Here is a 19,955-nt window from a genome sequence, read left to right on the forward strand (position 1 = left end):
GCTGAGCATGTCAATGTTGTGTAATGACCTCGCAATGCAATAATTAAGATAATCATTCATTTATTAACAGTGGTTTTAAGCTGACCGCCAGCATGGCCCATACAGGCTGTCGTGTGAGTGTCATACAGGTGATTACCAGCAGCAAAGCCTAAACAAACACACAAGCTGCTGCAGGCATCACAGACCATCAGTCCATTTTGAAGCAATAATGAGACAGCAGTGAGATGACATGGAAAATATAGACACAAACCCACAGCTTTGCCCTCATTTCCTCACACGTCCATTCAGATATTTTGATAACACACAGCCCATCCAGACCCCGCAGCAGTCTGGTTTGAATATCAAACAAATTCACACGCACACATTTCCTCACAGTGCAAACACGGAGGTCTGTTGAGACGCCTGCAATCTGCCACCCGACAAGCACATCCAGACGGAGGCGGGAGTCGTGCTAGAGGGATGAGTCTGGCAGGTAGCGAAGTGGCAGACCCCACGTGGTGTTCTGAGTCTAATAAGAGATGTGGGTCTCAGGGAGAAAAAAATTGGATTTGTAGGGTATCGGAAGAAAACAGGTATTGTTCTCCAGAGGAATCAGTGCTGACTCTTCGCTGGCAAAGCACAACTTCACGAACCCCCTGCTAATGCTGACCAATATACGGAGAGCAATAAAACACAAAGAATTCCCTTCAGAGGATGAAGCTCTCGCACATAAACGCACATACTGCATGCACATATATTGTCTGCACTGTTTTTGCACAACATTGATCCAGCAAGGCCCAACAATCCCCTTAAATCAATCAAGCTGAACCACAATTTAAACACTAATAAATATCAGTTGTATTCATGTACCTGTACCTGATTGTTTTAATCAAGAGTCATGAATTATTCCCTAGGAAAATGGTAAACAAAAGGTTTTTTAAAAATGCTGAAGTCGCCCCCCCTCGATTAGGATCTGAACCAAAATGTAATGGTTTCCCCATGACCATTACAAACCTTACACTGAGTTTCCTGGTAATCTGTTCAGTAGTTTTTGTGTAAACTTGCTAATAAACAAACAAACAAAGCAACCAACCAACAAATGGATATAATAAACCAACAATACTGTGTGTATGTCCCATAATATGACCATTTTCAGCTTTATTTTTAGCTGGATGGACATTTCTTTTTCCCTTTGTTCAATTGTTTGGCCGGGTTTCCGTAATCCATTATATGACTGTGTAATCCTTTGATGTAAAAAAAGACAAGATAAGAATCCTGAATCACAAGGCCTGGATTTGCAAAGGTCTCTTCCGGGCTGAAGGAGATTAGCGCTGTCTGTCTGCTTGCAACCGACTGACGACAAAAACATGAAGAGAAAGTAATGAAAGAGCAATATCTAAAAATGACAGAGGAAAGAAAGAAAGAGAGAGGGGAAAGAGAGAGAGAGAGAGACACACAAGGAGGTAGGGGATCTGGCACACTGACAGGCCAAACCATACACAGAGCAGTCTCCGCCTCTCTCTCCCGGCTGGGCCTATATTAGCTCTCCATGGAGCTCCACCTCACAACCAGTGGCACATGGAATAGGACAACACACTCCTGAAGGCTTTGAGAACACACGCGCACGTACACACACAAGTGCAGGGAGACTCTGGACTGTGTGCACTGACACCTCGCTCCACCTGTCTGCACTGTCAGACTTGCACTGTTGGATATAGTAGAGATTCTCCTGAATGGACTGCTGAACTCTGTATACTATGTTCCTCCGGGGGTCTCTGGAGAATTCTGGCCTCAGTAAGTGGCATGATTTCATTTTACGTTCAAGAACAAGGGGATGTGAATCTGACATGTCGGTGATGCTGAGGATGTGTGGGCTTGAGACTGAGAAATGTATAAGGAGAGGAGGTGAAACATACAGAACACCTGTTTAAGTGAGTATGTGTGTGTGTGTGTGTGAGAGAGAGGGTCATAACAGCACGTTCATAACTTCATCGGGGACTCAGGGGATGCTATGTGCTCTCCTGGATTGAAACAGTGTTTGTTTTCTCTGGGACCACACAGTGTTTTATACAGTAACAGTAACTCAGCAGTGTAAGTGTCGGTCCACTGTAGAATCTTGCTCAAATGTGTTTGGTTTAATCAGCTGTTTGTCTCATGGTGTAACAGACGGGGCCCTGCAGCAGACCCTAGTGGAAACGCATTGTTTGTAATTGTTTGTGACAGAAGGGTTATTTGTTTTAAGCTGTCGTCTCTGAATCTAAATGTGAGCTGATTATCTCTATCTGGTTATTAATATAACAGATAGGGTGATACATGGTGTGTGGCTTTACAGCGGAGGTGAAAGAGCACTCAGCAAGTGCCAATATGTTGTCTACAAATCTAATATTTAATCATTGATGTAGCCCGTCATCAGCAAGTCTTATGAAAGAGAACAAGAGGTCAGCGAGAGGGAGCATTCCTGCAAAGAGCGTGCACTCCATGATGGAATGAAAGTTTGTCTCTCTGAGTTTCTGATTTGTGGAGGATGCAGTGAATCTTGGCTGTGAGAGAGGTTGGCAGCGGATCCCTCGGCTACAGCAGCAGGACACGGTGTTCGAATTGTCTAATCGGCTCGAGCAAGGGGGCCTCAGAGCAAAGAAACAATCAGTCTGCAGCACTTTCTTCCAGGAGCCCGGAGGATCAAAACAAAGGCTTATTTTTAGCATGAATAAGCCTTCGAAACAAAAACATTGTGTTCATAGAAACGTTCATAATGTCTTTCTTTTTAAAAACTATAGAAACTCAAAATAGTCATATGTCAACAAAGAGAAAGAAGTACATAAAAGCTTCCTTGAATGCTTCTCAATTTGTTTTTTTCTCTTTGAAATCTATATATGAGAGAGGTCATATTAAGATATTCAATAACTTAATGTCTTTGGGTTGATGCATGAGGGAAAATATCATTATAAACCACGAAATGAACTGAAAATCAAAGTGTGAGATGTGGCCTTTACATGCATCCCAGAGTCTGTCTCCTCAGCTCAGGGGCCTCAGAGCAAAGATACAATCAGTCTGCAGCTATATACTTTCTTCCAGGAGCCCGGAGGAGCAAAACAAAGGCTTATTTTTAGCATGAATAAGCCTTCAAAACGCTCTTTGTGAATAGAATAGAAAACTCTGTGTTTGAGGAAACTTAGACAATTTCTTTCTTTTTTTTAAAACAATACAAACTTCTATGTTAACAAACAGAAAACAATACATCAAAGCCTCTTTCAAATCGAACTATGAGAAGGATCATAATAAGATATTGAATAACTTAATGTCTTTGGGTTGATGCATGAGGGAAAATATCATTATAAACCACGAAACCTTGAAAGCAAGAATGTGAGGTGTGGGCTTCACATGCATCCCAGAGTCTGTCGCATCTGCTCCGGTCCGCATGCAGTGGCTGCTGCTCTCCATCGCAGAGCCCACCCCGGCCCGTGTGAGGAGGAATCTGCATTCTCGGGCACATGGCTCCTCACATGGTCTGCCCTGCGGATGCTGATGTAGACTGCTGCGGCTGTGATGCTGTCGCCCGCCCCGCATCCCACCGCACAGCCCTGCATCCATCCACAGCATCCACACGTACCGGCCGCATGTCTGAAGGAGGGATCTGAGCGGAGGAGTGAGATAATCAGTGCGTCCCCGCTGACCTCCTCTTGTTTTGAGGTGTTGTTGTTGTTGTTTTGGACGTGTTGGAGGACAGGGATGCACCAGATGGACTTTCTAAATCCTCAAGCCGCAGCGAACGACCCGTCAGGGGGATCCTTCCCACTGAATAATGCGATGCTGTGCGATGCCATCGGAAAACAACGCTAATACCGATTAAAGGCAAACGAATTGGAAACCCGGGAAAACAACAGGCTCTTTGCGAAGAGGACGCAAATACCACCTTCTGTATGTAAACATGCATGGATGACAAATGCAGAGAAACATAGGATCTATAGCCAAGAATCTGAACCAAATCATTTATTAGTGACCGCACAACCGAGATAAAGCAACAGTAGTTGACAGGTCTGAATTTTCTGTTTGTGAATTTGGGAAATAATAACTAGAGAAGAAATAAAAACCCTGAAATCTCTATTTCAGGGAAGATAAACAATGTTTTGCAATTGGAAAGGCAATGGAGGTCATTCTAAATGACTCATCTATTCCTCATCACAAAATACAAGTGACAGCAAAAATAATTCTGTCATGTTTGTTTTTCAGAAATAGGCCTATGTCTGCAGACTGTCACTATACTTTAGGGTTTGCAGTGTCTGCGCTGAGCTGTGTTTAAAATGTGCTGTGTCTGTACCTGGAGATGAACATAACATCCCTGTTTACTGCAAACATCGCTGGGATGATGTTATCGTGTTGTGCACAGTCCTGTCAACACTTTACTTGCATTTTGAATCGACCGCTGTCACGTGATCCGCCGCTTCGAACCCCAGACACATCTTTTGAATGACTCCTGCTGCGTTCAAGTACCGCTCGATCATCTCGCAATCCTATAAATTGTAACACCATCAAGCTCTGTGGTGCCTCATGTTACTGATTGAACACATTATTGTATTACACAGGGCTGTCAGAAACCCACATAGTTCAAAGTAAGTCAGAACTGAGTTTGTCTAAATAAATATTTTAAATATATATATATATAAAATCTAAAAAACATAATTTCAGTAATACAGTTTCAATGTAATTGTTGTAAGTAGACAAAGTACTTCTGATTGGTGGCTAAAGTGAATGAAACCTAGAGTACAAATGTATTTATCATTAATTTCCATTAAGTATTTTTGCACTGCTGAATCTATTTTTGCACTAATCCGGTCTGATCTATTCGTATCCTCTCTACTGTGCCTTGACTGCGTACCGTGTTGTGTACTTATATGTCACGTGACTACTTAATATGTTGTGCTACTTATATGTTGAGTGTGTTACTCATGTGTTGAGTGTGTCACTCATATGTTGGGTGTGTTACTCATATGTTGGTTGTGTTAATTGGTGTTGTACTCATATGTTGAGTGTGTTACTCATATGTTAAGTGTGTTACTCATATGTTGAGTGGGTTACTTGGTGTGTTACTTATATGTTGAGTGTGTTACTTGGTGTGTTACTCATATGTTAAGTATGTTACTAATATGTTGAGAGTGTTACTTGGTGTGTTACTCATAAGTTGAGTGTGTTACTTGGTGTGTTACTCATATGTTAAGTATGTTACTAATATGTTGAGAGTGTTACTTGGTGTGTTACTCATAAGTTGAGTGTGTTACTTGGTGTGTTACTCATAAGTTGAGTGTGTTACTTGGTGTGTTACTCATATGTTAAGTATGTTACTAATATGTTGAGAGTGTTACTTGGTGTGTTACTTATATGTTGAGTGTGTTACTTGGTGTGTTACTCATATGTTAAGTATGTTACTAATATGTTGAGAGTGTTACTTGGTGTGTTACTCATAAGTTGAGTGTGTTACTTGGTGTGTTACTCATATGTTAAGTATGTTACTAATATGTTGAGAGTGTTACTTGGTGTGTTACTTATATGTTAGTGTGTTACTTGGTGTGTTACTCATATGTTAAGTATGTTACTAATATGTTGAGTGTGTTACGTGGTGTGTTACTATAAGTTGAGTGTGTTACTTGGTGTGTTACTCATATGTTAAGTATGTTACTAATATGTTGAGAGTGTTACTCACATGTGGAGATAAATAATACACTGATAATAATGCCTCAAAAGTGATCAAACTTAATCGAATTGTTTATAGTGATAATAATAATGTAAAAATACAACATAAAGATATAAAACATAATGTAATTTGTATGATAAGTTATTAATCGTAGATCCCTCAGCATTAGAGTAAATTACAGTGGCCGGTGCAGGATAAAACGGAATCGACTTCTTTATAATAATTAGAATAATAATAATACAACATAGAAATATCACACACAATGTAATTGATATGATAAGTGATTAATCATAGATCGCGCACAGTAAATTACAGCGGTCAGTGAAGGGCTCTCCGCGGAGTTTCCCGTGAAGGCAGCGCCGTGACGTCAGGGGCAGTGGTATCGGAGCCTAATGGCGATGAGGACCCGCAGAGCTCAGGCGGCGGAGCTCAGTCAAACCTGGTCCGGGTTTGATTAAACACTCAAAGTAACCAATGCGACGGACTCGGACTGTAAGTCACCGCTCACCCGTCGATCTCTGTCTGTGTCGTTCGGCTCTCTGTGGATTAACGGCCGTTTCTCAACGCTTCAACCGACGTCGGCTTTGTGCCGCTAAGCGACCGGAGCCCGCACCACGTAGTCAGAAGCCTCCGCCAACAACCGCTCCTTTGTTCGCGCTGCCGCCCGGTTTCACCCTTTTACCGGGTTTTATATTCATTAGATTCACCGCGTGTTGGCGGGTTTGAGTCCCACGTACACGCGGGTGTGTGTGTGTGTGTGTGTGTGTTTTCAGGGGACCGTGGGGCTGTGATCAATGGAGGTAGACGGGGGTCTGTCAGCAGCGTGTCACGCCGCCGTTGTGCTTCCTTTCCAGGGCTTTTTTTTCTTTCCGCCGGACACACGCGAGGCCACAAATACGCGGAATGGAGTCAAGCTGTGACTTGCAGCTGGTTTAGTGTTGTAACGTGTTGATTAAAGAAGGATCCTGGATGTGAAATTAGCTGAGCCTCTGTGGATTATCTCTCAATTTGACGATACCCAGAAACCGGACTAGCAAGCGGCGAAACCCGGCGGGGGAGGGGTTCGTTTCCATTACCGTTTACTCCCGAGCCGGAAGGGAAGGTGGCTTTTTAGTGGATGTATCCTGTTGTTAGATGATGGACTTTAAACTCACACTGGAATCCTTCTCACACCCATCTTTCCTTTGCTGCCCCCCCTCTTGTCTTTCAGGTTATACCGAAGTAAAATGGAGGATAGCTTTGATTGTGACTGTGGCGAGCTGGAGCCACCCGATCATTGAGGGTGTAAACTGACTCTGAAGACTTCAAGGCCAGACTCATTTCAGTTCTACAGATCAGGAGACTACACAGGAAGATCACACTCATAAGTATAGAGAAACTAATTTAGTGGAGGAAATAAAGGTGCATTTAAGGCACATTTCACACGATGCTGCTCAGGACCAGTCATACACTGAATGTATTTGCACTGTGAGGATGCAACTGCGAGCTTTTATAGTTTAACATAGTCTCTGTGCTTTTTTAATTTGCCTCAAAGTCCATTCCATTGCAGTTTATAAACACTAGTCTACATAAGAAACTGCTCATTTAAAGATATCTACACATCCTTTTATAATTTCTCCCCCGTATTCAAGATGGAAGGAAAGTTTCACTACACTTTAGTGCCCCACATCTGACAGTGACGGCCAGATAGGGGGACTCAGCAGCAGCCATCTGTACAAGGGTCGGTTAGCTCTGCCACTGAAGCAGCAGGGGAATTGTCCAATAAATTCCTGTGCTGGTGTTAAAGTTGGAACTTGAAACAGGCCGGCGACCACAAGGTTAGAGATAGCAGACGCTTGGTGTGTAAGCCCAAACACAGTCATCATGGCAGAGAAGTTTGAGTCGCTGATGAACATCCACGGCTTTGACCTGGGTTCCCGCTACATGGACTTGAAGCCTCTGGGCTACGGGGGGAACGGCCTTGTGTTCTCTGCAGTCGACACGGACTGTGACAAGCGTGTGGCTGTGAAGAAAATTATCCTGACCGACCCCCAGAGTGTGAAGCATGCCCTGCGGGAAATCAAGATCATCAGACGCCTGGACCACGACAACATTGTCAAGGTAAATTGCAAGTGGTCGATGGAAGATAAATGGGTTTCTTCATTTTCAATTTGAAAACTGACTTTCACTGCTGACCCTTCCCTGTTTTTTGTCACCAGGTGTTTGAGACACTGGGCCCCAACGGTCGCAGGCTTACGGAGGACGTGGTGTCCCTGACAGAGGTGAACTCAGTCTACATTGTGCAAGAGTACATGGAGACAGACCTGTGTCAGCTGCTGGAGAGGGGCCTTCTGTCCGAGGACCACGCCAGGCTCTTCATGTACCAGCTTCTCAGAGGCCTTAAGTACATCCACTCTGCCAATGTGCTGCACCGTGACCTCAAGCCTGCCAACCTGTTTGTCAACACAGAAGACTTGGTACTGAAGATTGGGGACTTTGGACTGGCCCGCATCATGGACCCCCATTACTCTCACAAGGTAGGATGTGCCTCTGGGTATCTGTTGAAATCAGCTTGTGTTTTCATGGGAAATTTGGAGTGTGATTCTCAGGTGGTTTCATGTTTAACTTGGTTAAACCTGAACATATTCGTTTTTTTGTTTTTTTGGAAGGGCAAAGATAACTTTGTTTGCACACTTTCTGTCCCTAAAGAAGAGTGCTTTGACACGAGATGTTTACATTGTTGCCTAATAATACAGCGTTTCCCAGAATGACGCAGTTCCACAGTAGGAACGTAAACAAGAAGAGACGTAGTTCCGTGAGGCTCCGTCTCTGTTTCCCTTCTCAGGAGAAAAGAGTCTGTGGAAAGCACAACCCTGGGATCTAACGGTGTGTACAATCGGATCTGGAAATGGGCTCAACTCCATGTCTAAATATACAAATGAGTGGGCTCGTGATAATGTGGCTTAACAAAGATGAAGATAATCCACATTCCCAGGTGAATTAAGAAAACAATAAATATTTGAAACGGACTGTGTGCCGAACCGAAATGGTTAAGTCTTGAGCTTGTCTCCGGTTTTTAACGATGATGTTGAAGCAGCAGAGCCTTTTTGGAAACACTGGATTAAAACATTGACAATTTATATATATATACAAGCATGAATACTTCCCTCAGTTATATATGCATTGAGGTTGTTAACCAATTTCAAGCACATACCTTGCCGTATCAAGACAACTAGGTCTACTTTGGCTGTTACAAGACTTTTTCTTCGTTTCTTATCAAGTGCCAGCATAACGTAAACCTGGGCCTTAAAAGCCAGATGTTAACACAACAGAAATGCATTTTGTAAAGCAGTGTAGTGGTATCAATAAAGTATGTTGCTTTTATCGTAGTATGAGAGAAGTGTGGATAACGTCTAATTGTAGCCAGGTGGCAAGCCCTCTGTAACAGGATGAGCAAATTCCACTCAAAGGCCATATGGTTGTGTGATGTGAGGAAATCTAGGTCTAGCTCTCACTCACTCTCTCGCTCAGTCAGATGCTTACACGTGTCTCGGATTAGTCATCGGTGGGTCTGAAGTGGCTCACGTGATGTGATCCCTCTGGCTGGCACAGCCTCATTCATATCCCCTACACAGACAGGATCCCTCCACGTCTTACATCACTCTGAGACAGACTTATGCACACTTGTTTACCAGAACTGCTCATTTCTAGATCACCACCACAAGCAGGCTCGTCACATTTTCTTCTCTGACTTGTATATCATCATATTAGTCACATCTTAGGGGGAGACAATAGGTCTCTGCAATGAGAGGAGGAAAACAAGGGAAGAAGTGAGTGTCTCTCACATTTTGGTCCACGTAGCCACTCACCCATAGTTGCTGCACTCCTCCCTTGCCTCAGTGTTTGCCATGTGGGCTACTTTCCCTCCAATAAGCACTTTTTCTTGATTGGTAAATATGCTGGTAAGTGGGTATTGAAAAGCTGCTTTGCCGGGGTCAGCTCTCATGTTGGCCTATTGTCTGCTGACGTGCTGCAGCAGACTAGTGCTGCCTGAGGTTTTGTCAAGGATACAAACACTGTAGTCAGACTGACTTTAACAGGCTCTGACCCTCCTTTCCGTTCAAAACAGCATTGTTGTGTTTTATCTGTCTCTACTGTGATAACAATAGTGATGTGGGGGGTGCACTGAGATGTCTGCCAACCACTTTTCTCATGGCACTCGTGTGTGTGTGTGTGTGTGTGTGTGTGTGTGTGTGTGTGTGTGTGTGTGTGTGTGTGTGTGTGTGTGTGTGTGTGTGTGTGTGTGTGTGTGTGTGTGTGTGTGTGTGTGTGTGTGTGTGTGTGTGTGTGTGTGTGTGTGTGTGTGTGTGTGACCGTGACCAAATGAGGCTTGTTTAGAAAGTGAACACCCCACATGACACTGTGGCACCCAGTGAAGTGTATAGGCATAAAAAAACAGTTGGTTTCAGTGTTGGTTTGGACAAAATCACTGGGGGCAAATCTGCTCATAACCACCCTCTACTTCCAGTAGACAGGGTGAGTAGGAGCAGCTGGGTGGCATGAGTGCATGTTATTTGAATAACGTTGTTTCTAAATAAAGAGGCGCTCTTTGCCAGTGAACCTGAGTTTCTGACGTGGTACCAGCGGTGTACGCACAAAGGCATTGATCCCACCTCTTCCTCCTAAAATCCCAACTTTTTATATTACGGGGCTTAAAAACACAACTCTTCGTGATTCCCTACAAGCTTTGATTAATCCTGCATGGCTTTGTTTTAAGGGCCAGCCCTCATGGTGGCCCAGGATCAAGAATGACAGGAATTCACGTGCACTCTAACTTACCCTCCCTTTCCCAGCCAACTCTTTGTCTTGTTGTGGGAGCCTTGCCAGGGGCCTTATTTGAAGGATAATGTTTACAGAATATTGTGGGTATAACACTCCAGTATTTAGCTTTAGCATTGGTGGTGCCTAAGCAAGCTGTTTTTAGTTATAAATGAGGGCAGCTGAGGCTGTAAACTACTCCAGGATAGTGTAACACGTATAATGTGCGTCTTCACTAAGTAATGTTGCATCTGCTTGGATTAGTTTTCACATCAGGTCACATCTGATAGTCAAATAATTGACTACTTACCAGATATAAGGTTAAGATCTAACTCTAGACCTTAAGCCAAAGTTATTAGGGACATAACTGATAATTTGTTGATGTTAAACATTCAGTTTTCCTGCTACTGTAAGTCAGAATAGTTGTACTAATATAAACGTTGAGATCCTACAGTCAAGAGTCTTCGTATTTGCTGCTGGCTGTGTAGCATTCAGTCATTTGCGATGCTAAAGTTTTCAGGAATGTTAAAGGGGTTCACAGAGGTCCTTTGTGCCACATAAGTATCCTGCACAACACACTACTGCAAACCACAACTGCAGGAACACACACACACACACACACACACACACACACACACACACACACACACACACACACACACACACACACACACATATTTGACCCAATTATTCAGCCTGTCTGGCACCAGTCTTCACAGGATCCAACCAGAGAGACGCTGTTGAGTCAACATGATGAAATTCAGAGAGTTGGTATCACTCTTTTTTTTTTTTTTTCAAGCCTGAAAAGATGGTTCTGCTTTTAAGAACCAGAAGTAGCTGCAATTAATGGAGATCACACATGTGCTGCTAATAGATGCACTGTATGAATGTGTGTGTGAATGGCAAACTGTAATGTAAAGCGCTTTGAGTGGTCATCAAGACTAGAAAAGCGCTATATAAATACAAACCATTTACATAAACTGGATTAATAAGGTCCATATGTCCAATGTGTTGTGAGACTACAGTGAAGCGCCACATGTCTCTCTTTTTATAGTGTCATGTTTCCTGTAAAATGATTTCACGAATGTGTGGGTGGTTCTGGAAATTTATCATTGTCATCTTCAGTCCCACCTTCTGTGAAGCAGCACAGCTCTCACTGACTCAACACCAGCTACCTTTACTCGCACCTGGTCCGACATGCGAAAGGTTGCTGTGACTAAACCTGATGCACTGTGGGAGCCTGGTATGACTCATTAAATGTCAGCCTGATCTAACCTAGATCAGGTTCGCCAACTGTTGCCTCAGGCATCGAGATGGCTGATGATTTAATGCCTGTGTCTGTCTTTGTGATGTTTGGCCCACTTTGAAAATCAGTTAAAGGAAAAAGCAGGCTGAAAATGCACTTTGTCCACAGCTTCTAGGCAAACTCTAATCTGCTTCTTTTAGTTCAGAGTCCATCCTGCACTTGGCCTTATGCAGCGACCCCACACTCTTAAACCAGACCTAATCATATCTCTGTTGCAATACTCTGCAAAGCTGGTTGCACAAATTTCTCCACCACAATGGAGAAAGTCAAACTATTTACTAGCCATTTCTCAGAGTGGGTGCTAAACAGCCCAGCAGGTTGTAGCCAGGAGTGTTGATCCACCTGTGTGTGACGCGACCATCTTACTGCCCTCGTCCTCTGTGCAAGGTTTCTTGATGAACCACGCTGCTAGACTCAGACAAACGGATACCCTGGTTACCTGAAGGATGTAGTTGTGTGTGCAGTCTATATGGCATGTCATTTATAGACCTATCAAAACAAGGGCATGCAGAGCAATGACACACTCCAGGATAGGGTGACATCAAGTATTTGCAGCTAAATTAGGGCCGAAACAGGAGCCTGGCTTAGTGATGAGATGACCATTTTGGTCTCACCACAAACTACCAGTGCATAAAAGACCAAGGCAGTGAGGGTGTTGTTTTACCACCTCCCTCCCCAGTGTCCCAGTGTGTACACATACACACCCCCACACTCCCACAGGTCAGTTTTCTTTGTGTTCAGTGTCCTCTGTCCCTGTGAATAGTCGAGCACTGTGTGAGAGTGGAGTGCAAATTGGTGTCATTGGTGTGTCAGTGTGTGGTAGTAGGGGATTATCCCGCTCTCTCAGACTGCTGACAAGGCCTACACGCATCTGTTTCTTTCTCTCCGGGGTCTTTGCCATCTCGCTGTGTTATGCACGTGACCAGCACAGCCTGGGTTCGTCAAGGAGACGGCACAGTAGTTGGGGAGTTATGCACAAACCGGCAGGCATTGTTTGCTGTGGGACTCGTGTTAGCAGCAGTGTTGGATGGCAAACGTGAAGGCACATAAAGTAATGTTTAACGCTTATCTATTACTAAGGAAACCAGTGGAGGTCAGGGCCTCTTTAGTGGGAATGAACCAAACATGATGACACAACAGTTAATACACGTGGGTTGGTTTTTGGACAATTGTGGCTTTAGTTCATTCTTTCTTTAACCAGAGTACCACTGACTGTGTCTCGACTCCTTTTACCACAGGGTCATCTCTCTGAAGGTCTGGTCACCAAGTGGTACAGATCTCCTCGCCTGCTGCTCTCTCCAAACAACTACACCAAAGCCATCGACATGTGGGCCGCTGGCTGCATATTTTCTGAGATGCTCACAGGGAAAACCCTCTTTGCAGGTAAATGTTGATTCTTTCTCCTGTGCCTGCCTCATTATCAAACATACAGGCAAGCAGTGTTAAAAGCAAAGAAGTTGACTGACTTGTCTGACGAGGCTTATGTTCGTACTCTGAGTCAATGTGTCTTTACTTCAGAACAGACCGGAGAATCAGCCTTTGCTGTCCTTTATTCCTTTCATTTGCAAATCCAGCTGGAGGAGACAGACTGTTCTTGTTTGTTGAAACTGCCCTGAGCTGAACACAGGGCAAATAACATCTCTGTTCTCATGATCTGCCACGCTCAGCTTGGCTCAAATCTAACTAACTCAGTCATGCACAAGCTGGATGTTGTTTAATTCTGTTAGTAAGAAAGTGCTTGATGGTTTTTGTTGCAGGAGCCCACGAACTTGAGCAGATGCAGCTAATCCTGGAGTCCATCCCTGTGCTGCGGGAGGAAGACCGGCAGGAGCTCCACAGTGTCATCCCCGTCTTCATCCGCAGCGACATGTCCAACCCTCACACGCCACTGGCCAAGCTGCTGCCTGACGTCAGTCCACAGGGTGAGTTCCGCTTATTTATTTATTCAGGGATACTCGCATACCAATGAAGTATTTATGAACTCACACAAAAGTCTGTCAAATATCACATCTCGTGTTTTTCAGTTATCTCATTGTCCTCCCTCTCTTCTCTCGGCAGCCCTCGATTTCCTGGAGAAGATCCTGACCTTTAACCCTATGGATCGTCTGACTGCGGAGGAGGCCCTTGCACACCCTTATATGGCCGACTACTCCTTCCCCCTGGACGAACCTGTATCTCTGCACCCGTTCCACATTGAGGATGAAGTAGATGATATCCTGCTCATGGACCAGAGCCACAGCCACACCTGGGACAGGTATGTCTGCTCACTTTTCCCTCTACTGCTCTCTGTTTCCACTTTTTAGACTCAAAGTGATATATTTTTCTTGTGTGTAAAATATTACGCTCTACTAAGCAGTGACCATATGGACACACAGGCCACCTGACCAGAAGAAGTTTTTTCTCTTTCTTGATGACTTTAATGGTTTGTTTGCATAGTTGGATCCTGTACTGGAGCCTTTTTTTTGTGTAATTTTGTGTGTTTAGTGAGTTTGTGTACTTAAAGAGTCTCTTTCTTACACACATCAGGTATCATGAGAGCCAGCTGTCAGAGGCTGACTGGCACTTGCACAGCACCCATGACCCAGATGAAGTTCAGGTCGACCCCAGGGCACTCTCTGATGTAACAGATGAGGAGGAGGTCCAGGTGTGTTTTGGACTTTAAAAAAATCTTCTCTATACTCGTTTCAAAAAAATTAGTTTGTCCTCTATTTCCTATAACTTTTTTTCATATTTTTTTTAATCTGGGCTGTTGTATCTTTGCAGGTTGATCCTCGTAAATATGCTGATGGAGATCGGGAGAAGTTCCTGGATGAGCCGTCCTACGACTACTCCAGTGTGTTCCCGCCAGAGCGATCCTGGCAGGACGACCACCACGAGAACAAATACTGTGACTTGCAGTGTAGCCACACCTGTAACTACAAGGCGGTATCCCCCTCCTACCTGGATAACCTTATCTGGAGGGACAGTGAAGTCAACCACTACTATGAGCCCAAACTCATCATCGACCTCTCCAACTGGAAGGAGCAGCAGAGCAAGGAGAAGGCGGACCGTAAGGCTAAGAGCAAGTGCGAGAAGAACGGGTTGGTGAAGGCCCAGATCGCACTGCAGGAGGCCGAGAAGACCCAGAGTCCGGTGGAGAAGGACAGTGAGCAGGAGAAACACCAGACGGATAAACCTCAAAGCCAGCAGAACCAAGGCTTTGACTTTGACTCCTTTATTGCCAGCACCATCAAACTGAGCCTGCAGCCCGAGCCCTGTCAGGAGGTGGCCCTGCTCAGTGAAGTGGGTCTCCTGAACGAGCTCAACACTTCCGTCTCTCTGCTGGAGGCCCCCCGCTCAGGCTCCATGTCCAAGTCCATAAGTCAGGAGAAGGAGGAGAAGTGCCTGGTAAACCTCGCCCAGTTGGGAGGAGGAGGAGGTTCGGGAGTCGTCGGCGGGGACGGCCCCTGGCCTTCTCACCCCTGGGAGAGCTTCGGCTCTGGGGAGAGGGTGGAGGAGAACGGCTGTTTGATCGACGAAGCGTGCTGGGACATTCGCAAAGAGGACCACTTCCAGAAGGAGAGCACTTACACCAGCTACCTGGACCGTCTGTTCAGCCGGAAGGAAGAGGGGGTCGGAGACACTGTGGCCGGCCCTGAGACGGAGCCCTCGGAGGGGAGAGACCTGGACGAGAGCTTCCTCGGCAGGAACACAGAGATAGTGTTTAATATGCAGCTGGACTCTCTGGCCCTGCCCGGCTTTGACAGCACCGATGACTTGCCTCTGAAATCCATCCAGGCGTCCCTCACCCCCTGCGCTGTCAAATGCTCCCCACAGATTGCCCACAAAACATACAGCAGCATCTTCAAGCATCTTAATTAAAGAAATATATCCTTCCTCACAGTGCAAAATCTAGACCGTTTTGTTCTTATGTTTTTTAATAATATGGTATATTATTGTACTTGAATCATTTCATACCTTTTTTTAATTATGGTTACTTTTAATTATTTTTTGTTAGTTTTTTTTTTTTTTAAAGAGTTGAGGGGTGATTTATTATATTTAAAGAGTATCTGGTCATCACTCTGAGCCTTGACCACCAGGCCTTCATGGGTTAACGTCCACACCCTCATTGCTAAACTGGCAAGTCACTCGCACACTTAAGTACTGTAGATGAACAGAGCAGGAGAGAAGTCAAGTAGTTCGAAAAAGGATGGAGGAGAGGATTTAAGAAACGAGGTTCGGATGTAACACAAAGAAGGATGCTAGACGTTAACATTGCTGTAGGCTTTTCAAGTGCTTTCAAACAACCTCTCCTGGAATTGGATACGCACGGGGGGGAAAGGTGGATGAGGTGTCTTTTTTTTTTTTTCTTTCACTTTTGACTTTATACCATTTCCCCCAAAGAAAAGCTTCCTTATTAAACCCTTTCATACTGTAAATCTGACACATGATGCCAGCAGCAACCATTATCGTAGGCGTTAATGTAAATGTGTTATCTACCTCAAGGTAACAGCCGCGAGAGACACTCGAAGCCGCACTAGTGCTTTACACACATGACCATCCTCATGCCATGAAATGAAGTGGTCGCGTAGATGAAATCTGTCTCACTTTAGCATTTAACATAGTGAGGTGTTTCAGTAATCATTATTTATTTCTAGCAGATGTGCGATATTTATTTTATCAAAAAAAATGTGTTGTTTCAATGTGATTATTGAAGATTGAAGAGTTGGACAGACTTCCATTTTCATTTCGGCACTATATCGGCGTGCAAGTGTTCCTTTTTGTTTTATGGTAGGATGCAAATTCATCTTATGTTCTAAAAAGAAGTCAAGGCTTTCTGTTTTCCATCAATTTTGTCCCAATGGAAATCATTCTCTCTGTTCATTATTTGTTTTATTTAAAGGTGCGTTCTGTTTTTAGTGGAAAAACTGCTTTATGGTTTCAAGAAGCGCCTAAAAGTCTTAATTTTTTTATCTCAATGTAATGTAAAAAAAATGCGTGCATGGAAGCAAGAGAAAGGTACATTAAAAGTAAAGTTAATGGTGAGTATAATGTACATCAGTTTTAATTGTACGTTTTTTGTTAAATTTCTATGTACTTTTTCCAGGCAAGCATGATGAATTAGGTTAAGGTGTAGCATGTAGGACACTTATGGACTTTTTTTTGTAATCATTGGTTCCCCTGTTCTACAAAATATCTCAAAATAAAAATTACTGGCAAAGAGTCAAGAGTGCTTCTCTTTGTTCCTGGTCAGTGATGACCTCATCCCTCAGCTAACTCGTATTTAGGAACTTACATTGTGTACGACGGTGCTTTTTCTCCGACAAGGATCTTGTGGTTGTGCTGACGGCGATGTTGCCACCTCTACACTCACTGTTAATGTCTAAACAGGCAGACTAAATTACACAGAGCTGGGGACACGAGCTTTGACTCACCGTCTAAATGTAGGCCTGGCTCAGTCGCAACACCACATTTCAGAGCTGTTTATGTGGTGCACAGATTCCCACCTGGGTTAAAGCTGCTACAAGCAGAATTTACTTAAAAGTGCACATTTCCCTGTTTGTGCCGTAAGCTTTTTTTGCTTCTTCTGCAACAGTGACTCATTTCCCTGTCAGCAGATAATGTGTAGGAACGCAATACACCATTTCCAAGCTTCTCACAGGGTTAAGTTGGTTGAGGCAGAACAGGTGACGACATCTGATTGTCGAAATAACGGTTTCCTGTAGGTTGTGATGACATTGTCAAAGTCGCCCTGTCAGTCAGACCTGGGATCTGAGGGAGGAGCCACATCTTCACTAAATGGTTTGATGTTAGTGTCTCGTTCACAGGACACACAGAGGTGAGGCAAGGCAACGACATGAGAACATAATATGACAACACACAGACTGCAGATCTACAGATTAATTACAGTGGGACAGATGTACAGATTAATTGATCGTTTGTTATTGTTAAAAATTTAGATTTAAGTTTCTGGAAGTGGACAAAAAACAGCAGTAGAGGTTTTTGCTTAAATGGTTAATGTATAAGATGTACATTTTAAAATAGCTAAATATCTTTGTCAAGGGGAATTGATTATTTTCTGAGATATGGTGTGTATATATATCCATCTAAATGGGTCTTTGGTTTATTAATATAAAATAAAACTTCCAAGCTGTAAAAAATGCTCATCTCCCAGAAAGAGTTGCATTAAGAAAAAAGTAAAAGTATAGACTCAAGTATGAAAAAGTAGGGCAGCCTCTGCCAGTATACCATTACTGATTTATCACTATTGATGTATAAATGTGAAATATAACTTAACCAGCATCTGGTATAATCCATTATGATATTTTAAAAATAATAAATAAGATAATTGTAAAGTTGTAATGTAAAATAGTTGTCAAATACATGCACTGGAGAAACAGCTTTATATTTCCTTCTGAAACGTAGGAAAGAATGTAAAGTAAGTCAAGTTTATTTAATAAAGCACCTTTTAGGAGGGAAGCCAGTGTAGCAGCAGCGTTCTGGAGAAGTACTTGAGTAAATGTACTTAGTTACTTTCCACTATTGCCTTTTTCCTTAATGAAGCATGTTTAACCTCTGAGTTCACCGCAATGAGTAAAACTTTAATGTTAAAATAACTATCCTTTGTTTTCACATGGAATTGTACGGTGTGTATGTTTTCGTTCGATACTCTGTGTGTTTCCTCACAGATAAATGTTTGTACAAGTGAGCCGAACAGGTCATGAACTGGTTTATAACGGAATATAAATAAATCTTTGACCAGACTACACTCTGTCGTCATTTAAACAAATCCAACCTTACAGGAAGAGAAAAACTGCAGGACAAAGGTTGTCTCACTATAATCAGCTGCAGCTGCGCCCGGCTATATTTTTTTTCCTTCGCTGGTGCTTCCTGCCGGGAGGAATTAGGCCAGCTACATGTTGTTTTCATCTGGTCACTTGGTAACAACACAATCCTCAGCCACAGTGATTAAACCCTGCTGGAATACTCAGATGGGAGCTAAGGTGCCTGACATGTGCCAAGTCAGAGAAAATGACTAAATGTAGATAATGGCCAAATACTCAGAGACAAAATGTCGTGGTGTTTTCACTGGTTCACATTCCTCAGGTCGTCTCGTACATTTTTCCACAACTTCCTCTTTCCCATCAATCTTTCTGCTCTCGCTCTTCCAGAGGATGTTTCTGATTTCACCGCCTGCATCTCCGCTCACACGTCAACACATCAACACCACACAGGCTGTCCCCCGTTACCAAAGACAAACTCCTCCATCCTTCCCCTTCTGTTGACACAATCCTCCTCAAATTACATCTTAATACTGTGCATTTCTCCTCGGCCTTGCACCTCCACCCCTCACTTTCTCATGTTCGCTCACTGTCAGTCATCCTCCGCACTCCGCAGTCTTCCCCCGGTACCCTGGGGCCTGTCAGGCGTTGTCAGGTTAAAAATAAAATCCAGCAACGCCAAGATAAGTGGCTCAGCTCACCGACCGTCAGCTGACAGTAGCTTAATGCATCACCCCTTAATTCAAGGTCGCTAATTCTATTCTCTTTCCCGGAAGCCCAATTAAACTTCGGTGTTGGGAGTATTTCTGCAAAGACCAGGAACTTGCTTTAGCTTCTGTAGAAGATCCGCCAATGGAAAGTGCTTAAATAACTTATATAAATGTGATGAACTGCTTGGCTGAGGCCTTGCAGCGCAGTTGAATAAATGTGGAGACAAAGCATCAGGCGATAGTGATCTGCTACAACTCCAGGCTGCTCGTTATGGCTCCTCAGTGTCAGAATGCGAGTCCATATTCAGACCAGAGTCGGGCCGAGCGCTGGATACTAAAGTTAGGACACAAAGTGCCTTTATAAATAGACATTGGCCCTCAGGGACCTGCACATTTACCTACTGCCAGAGTTACACAGCCTCCCGACCGCTGACATCAGAGCCGCTGATCTTCTCCTACTACGTCCAAGATGCGGTTTTGACAGCTGAGTTATAAATTCAGCATTCGTTAGAGATTCCTCACAGGACAGTGAACACAGGCGACTGCTTTCATCCACCATGTCCTTGATAATACAAGCTGTGTGAATAAGTTTCCCGGTCATGTGAGAATGCTCTGCAGCCAGCAGAGTCATATTTTCCTCCTGTCCGTCTTAAAGCGACACTCACATCCCAACATGTAGACAGAAGGAGTTGGAGTATGGACTCAACATGCAG

At 43.8% G+C, this 19,955-nt stretch overlaps 1 protein-coding gene across 4 annotated transcripts; it reads left to right on the forward strand.

Moving 5' to 3' along the window:
- The first annotated feature begins 1,548 nt into the window (after positions 1 to 1,548).
- mapk6 (mitogen-activated protein kinase 6) lies at positions 1,549 to 16,973 on the forward strand. Of its 4 annotated transcripts, none has more exons than XM_047339442.1 (8): positions 1,549 to 1,773; positions 6,879 to 7,768; positions 7,867 to 8,184; positions 13,010 to 13,154; positions 13,529 to 13,693; positions 13,830 to 14,025; positions 14,298 to 14,415; positions 14,535 to 16,973. In XM_047339442.1, exons 2-8 carry the CDS (start codon positions 7,532 to 7,534, stop codon positions 15,630 to 15,632), a joined length of 2,277 nt encoding a protein of 758 aa, XP_047195398.1. In that variant the 5' UTR covers positions 1,549 to 1,773; positions 6,879 to 7,531; the 3' UTR covers positions 15,633 to 16,973. The 4 variants fall into 4 exon arrangements, with proteins under 4 accessions (XP_047195398.1, XP_047195399.1, XP_035030210.1 ...); XM_047339443.1 differs by lacking the exon at positions 1,549 to 1,773 and adding an exon at positions 3,547 to 3,897; XM_035174319.2 differs by lacking the exon at positions 1,549 to 1,773 and adding an exon at positions 6,004 to 6,160.
- The last annotated feature ends 2,982 nt before the right edge of the window (positions 16,974 to 19,955 follow it).

This window comes from Hippoglossus stenolepis, chromosome 1, assembly GCF_022539355.2.
Source record: "Hippoglossus stenolepis isolate QCI-W04-F060 chromosome 1, HSTE1.2, whole genome shotgun sequence".
In the NCBI taxonomy this organism is placed as follows: Eukaryota; Metazoa; Chordata; class Actinopteri; order Pleuronectiformes; family Pleuronectidae; genus Hippoglossus; species Hippoglossus stenolepis.